This window comes from Nicotiana tabacum, chromosome 22 (assembly GCF_000715075.1).
Source record: "Nicotiana tabacum cultivar K326 chromosome 22, ASM71507v2, whole genome shotgun sequence".
Classification (NCBI taxonomy): Eukaryota; Viridiplantae; Streptophyta; class Magnoliopsida; order Solanales; family Solanaceae; genus Nicotiana; species Nicotiana tabacum.
In genome coordinates, this window is record NC_134101.1 from 174,588,867 (window position 1) to 174,594,691 (window position 5,825).

The 5,825-nt window shown below is 36.7% G+C and overlaps 1 protein-coding gene across 1 annotated transcript; it reads left to right on the forward strand.

Annotated features, from left to right (window-relative positions):
• The first annotated feature begins 3,918 nt into the window (after nt 1-3,918).
• Nucleotides 3,919-4,905, forward strand: LOC107796800 (uncharacterized). The gene is made up of 3 exons (XM_016619619.2): nt 3,919-4,095; nt 4,236-4,361; nt 4,436-4,905. Exons 1-3 carry the CDS (start codon nt 3,979-3,981, stop codon nt 4,640-4,642), a joined length of 450 nt encoding a protein of 149 aa, XP_016475105.1. The 5' UTR covers nt 3,919-3,978; the 3' UTR covers nt 4,643-4,905.
• The last annotated feature ends 920 nt before the right edge of the window (nt 4,906-5,825 follow it).

The window sequence follows — 5,825 nt, forward strand, 5'->3', positions numbered from 1 at the left end:
AAGAAGAGTTCTGTTTATTCTCTCGGCAACTCCATTCTGCTGTGGGGTATGCCTGACAGTCCTATGTCTTGAGATCCCATGAACCTTGCAGAATTCATTAAACTCTTCATTGCAAAACTCCAAGCCATTGTCTGTGCGAAGATACTTGATTTTCCACTCCATTTGATTTTCAATCAAAATCTTCCACTCTTTAAATGCTTCAAAAGCATCACTTTTTGCCTTCAAAAAATACACCCAAACCTTTCGTGAGAAATCATCAATAAAAATGAGAAGATACCTCTTTCCGCCCTTCGATGGAAGTTTAGAAGGACCCCATAAATCTGAATGGATGTAGTCTAGCACTCCTCTTGTCTTGTGTTTGCCAGTGCTGAAGCTGACCTTCTTCTGCTTCCCTAGAACGCAGTGCTCACAGAAGTCAAGCGTGCTGATCTTCTCGCCTTCCAAAAGTTTACGATTGCTCAACATCTCCAGTCCACGTGTGCTCATATGACCCAGTCTCATGTGCCATAGTCTTGCCTTGTCATCATTAGATAACTGCACTGTAGATGCATTTGCAGAGCCAACAATGGTGCTTCTGGCCAATGTGTAAAGTCCGTTCTCCAGCTTGCCTTTCAGCATGACTAAAGAACCTTTAGTCACCTTCATAGTTCCTGCTTCGCTCATGTACCTGTAGCCTTGTTCATCCAGAGTACCCAAGGAGATCAAATTCTTCTTCAGATCAGGAACATGACGGACTTGTGTAATAGTCCTCATGATTCCATCATGGCAGCGAACCCGAACTGAGCCAATGCCAACTATTGCACAAGTTGCATTATTGCCCATTACTACGGTTCCTCCACTTTTCTCGTAGCTGCTAAACCAGTCTTTTCGGAACGTCATATGCAGAGTACAAGCAGAGTCTAACACCCATTTGTTTTCATAACTACTATTATTATTACACGATGTTGTTAGTACATAATCATTATCAAAATTATGTACCTGTTCAACTGTAGATGCACTCGCCTTTTCCTTGGACTTTGACATTGGGCAATCTCGTTCAAAGTGCCCCTTCTTGCCACAACCCCAACACTCTATATTCTTCTTGTTCACACGAGACTTTGATCTGTGCTTTGATTTGGTCTTTCCCTGTTGGCTAGTCCGGCCTCTTACAAAGAGGCCACTTGCCTGGTCATCTCTATCTCCTTCAATGTGCCTCCGCACATCACTAGAGTTAAGTGCCTGCCGCACTTGCTCAAGCTTGATAGGCTCCTTGCTATACATCATTGAATTCTCAATATCACGATATCCTGAAGTCAATGAAAATAACAAAGCACATGCAAGCGTCTCCTCCTCCCTTTTAATTCCTGCAATCTGTAAGTCCATGACAAGTTTATTAAACGCATCTAAATGATCTTGTAACGAAGTACCTGACCCCATCTTAAATGTGTGAAGACGCCGTTGTAACAACATTCTTGTTGTCACTGATCGGTCTTGGTATGGCCCTTCTAGCTTTTCCCACAACTGTTTGGCCGTCTCTTCGGTACCCGTACTCACTTCACAAAGCACGTTAGGTGCAAGGGATAGTTGGATTGCACTCAATGCATCCCCTTCAATCTTCTCCTTGTCGGGAGCTGATATATCCGTAGGATACTTTCCGTCAATAGCATGGATTGAACCTTCCCTCCGCAGTAACGCCATCATCTGGATCTTCCAGATATTGAAGTTGTTGCGTCCATTGAATCTATCAATTTCAAACTTCATGGAACTCATATTTGCTTGTTCTTTCTCCTTGGATCGTTAAAGAATCCTGTCGCTCTGATACCAATTGTTAGCGGAAACGTAAAAGAAAGAACACAAGATTTAACGTGGTTCGGATCAAAATAATCCTACGTCCACCAGAGAACAATTGCCCTTTTTAATATTAACAAAGGAAGGGGAGATTTCCCAATTACACTTAAGAGAATTTCTCTCTTAACTCTCTATTCACTACAATGTATTGTATTATTTTGGGATGATTTCTACAAGTGAAGGAGTGAATCTATTTATAGAGGTAAAGATCTCCTCTTGATGTCATTGCTGACATCAAACTACCTCCTCTTGATGTCATGGGTGACATCAAAGGAGGAAGCTTCCTCCTAGCATCCACACCAACTCTTTCCACCAACTCTTCCAATTGGCATGCCATTGTTGACTAAATATAAACCAACATTTTCAGCATGCCATTGTTAACTAAACATAAACCAACATTTTCAGAGAGTGCTAGATGAAGTTTGTGAACCACCTTGGAGCATTGCTAATCAAGTGGATGAAATCAAAACACTATTGTCTAAGGGCGCCTTTAAGATATTTCACGTGTTAAGGGAAGGTAACAAGTTAACTGATCATTTAGCTAATTTGACATTGGATCAGCAACACATTGTAAAGGTATATTTCTTTTGGGAACTGGACACACACGTGAAAAAGATATTGAATAATGACAAGCTTCAAACACCCTATATAAGGGTTAGAACTGTCAAACCAAATATTACATGATGATGGAAGTGGAAGATAGGAAGAATGAGGGGGAGAACCTTGTAGTTAAAAGGAGGAGGGCATGTATTATGAAGGAATGAAGCAAACTATAGGGGATGGAGATTACACTACACTTCCAACTCAAATCCTTAGGGAGGAGAGAACGAAGATTTTTTACCTAACAGTTATTCTAGTTTAGATTATAATTCTCTTCTATTTGTTATTGTTTGCAATAATTAGCTTATAAAAATAAAATAATTTTGAATTAATTTAAACAAATAAGTAGAATTAGTATTTTGGTATCAATGTCGATGTTTGTTCAATAAAATTAAATTTAATAAATTGTTAAATCTAAGAAAGCAGATAAAAAGTTGTTAAAATTAATCTTTATATGTTTTTAAAAGGTGGCCTCAAAATACGGAAAAAAGAAGAAGTAGCGAGCAAAACTTTTTTTTGGAGGTTTTGTTATGAACCGAAACAAAGAGGAAAAGATAAACTATATTTGTTAAGCCTGGTAGTGTTTCTATTGTCAGATGCGACCGAGGGTTTAGTTTCTATTTGAACTCGCTTGCATAAAATCTTGGGTCCGCCACTGCATCTGTATGCGGGTCGTTTTAGCAACTGTTGGAGGACCTTCCAGGTACATGGTGCATCTACTACACAGGAGTAAGCTAGCTATAACAAGGTCTCAATAAGAACGATAAGGTATGGAAGCGTAACACATGTAGGCAAAATGGCAACTACACACCTAATGTCTTGACATGGACTTGCATAATGGAATGGTTTGCGCGCAATTTGCTTGTAAGGCAGTCCAAATCAAGCTTGTATTTCAGTCATATTGTCCTAATGTAGTTGCCTACTGCTCAAGATCACATATGCAAATGCCCAGAACCAAGCGTCAAGAGAGGCAGCTATTCAAGAAGTTTTGCGATTCATGTTCAAATTGGCCTTCTCAAGGATTATGTCTCTTAGTTCTTTCTGTATAATCAAAGGAGTTCTTTACACATGATTTTGATAATTGGCGCCATGTAATTTCTTTTTTTACACATTTTCATTTTGTGAGACCTCCAAACACATGTTATTTTATTTTGATTATTATTAATAAAAAACATCACTAAGCACCCAGCCTAATGATATATTAGCTTTAAAAAAAAAGATCAGCAAAATACAGTAAAACTTAATTTGAAAATTACGTTCATTATTGATTATCCCTTTGTTTCCTTTTGCAGACAACAAAAAAGATTAGTGGCAGTGAGAGGGAGGAAGAGATCCGTACAATACTCTTTGTAATTAGTTTTTAGTGATTGGCAACTTAAAATTCGGGAAATAGGCAGGAAACTAACCTCAACGGACTTTTTCTCCACTATTTTTCTATTTGTGCGTGTTATCCTTGTCCTCGATCCTTCCCTATATATACAACTACCAACTGTAGAATAAAAATAATATCGAAATCAAATTGACGAAAAGAAATAAACAAATTCAAAAGAAATGGCAAGCATGGCTCTAACACCTACTCTTTCAAAGCTCCAAAATGCGAGAGCTATTATTGGTCATACCCCTTTGAGCTCTAGAGTTTTTCTTGGTGCACCAACTAGACCTTTCCAGGTGATCAATTAATGTTTATATACTAATTTAAGTTATTGTATAAATAAATTTTTATATTATCAGCGATTATTACTATAGTTTGTATTGAAGTTGTACCTATTATAGATCAATTTGTAATTGGATTGATATGTGGGTAACAGGTAGGTAAACGCCACCTAGCGATGGCAATTAAAGAAGAGGCTCGTAACGCAGCTGGAAAAGGAGCTGATGCGGCCAAATGGGCTGGCCAAGAAGCCAAAAACGAGACTGATAATGCTGCTGATGAGGTAATTAATTACTACTAATAATGTCTATATCATCCTTTATTATATATCTGCTAAACATTAATTTGATATGAAAGGCTATGCGGAAGTCGAAGGTAATGGGAGATAAGGTGGCGGATGCAGCACAAGACATGGTTGGAAAAGCAAAAGAAACAGCCCAAGAGGCATGGGGATCTGTTAAGGACACCACACAGAAGATGAAAGAAACAGTGATTGGCAAGGCCGAAGAATCCAAAGAGGCTATCAAAGATAATGTCAACCGCAACATGAACACTAAGAATTGAAAATTTTCTATGCAGAGACATTATCTCTTAAAGTTGAAACCGCAGACACGAGTTTGCTGAGTTTTATATATAGTGAATGTGTAGATTCATTAGAATTTTGCTTCTTTGATAATTCATTCAGGCTTGTGTGCCCTCATATGTAGGTCACTATATGCCTGTGTGTTCGGACTATTTTAATTAGTTATTATACATGAGTTTTGATACCACCACATCTCAAAAGGATGTACAAGAAAGTTAGGATATGAAGATATATATTTTTTAAATGCAGTTTTAAGTTACATAAATGTCACAAAATGAATTGCTGACATTTATTTGATACTTAAATCAATATCATAAATTTCACTTTTGAAAATTCCCGAAATTTACATTAATGTCAGCAAATAATTAGTGCCATTTATTTAATTAGTGACATTTATCAAATGTCACCAATTTTGATTTTTAACTCATTCTAATTGCAACATATAAGAAATGTCGGCAGATCATATCCATCCTTGCTACACATATATAGAAATGTCATGCAGATCATACCCATTGTTACACATATAAGGAAATATAGGGAAATTATCTCTAATTAATCGACAGTGTTTTCTTCCTTTTAGATACTAAACAAAATGATAAATTCTAATCTAATACCACAATCATTCACATAATTTCGGCAACAAACCAAAAATAAGGTTAAAAGAAAGTTAGCAGGTGACCGATCTATATATAGAAATTATATAGCAAATTAAATGCTATCACATGAATGTTACAATTTGTGTAGCTTAGGAACTTCCCTCATAAAGGAAAAAATGAGTGAGAAACTTACTTATCGAAAAGAAGAAAAAACAATAATAAATTCAAGTTTATCAGAATAAAGGAACCACAAATGTGTACATGTCCCGTAAAGTAAGAAAATGGCAAATAAAAGATGCTTGAACGCATATTTGTTTTGTAAATTCAATGCGATAGGAAGGAAAAGTTCCCTTTGTTAAGTTCTAATTTGTACACCAAACATTTTTGACTCAAGGGTAGTGATGATGATTGTCGAATAACTGAAAATTTAGCTGTCAAGTCAAAGGACTGTTAGTGTAGTAACAAATTCACACCAATGAGTATTTTTACACTGGAATTGACTTATAACAAAACAATCAATCATTTGAATTTCGTTGGAAAAAAAGGTAATAACATTCATCACTCTACA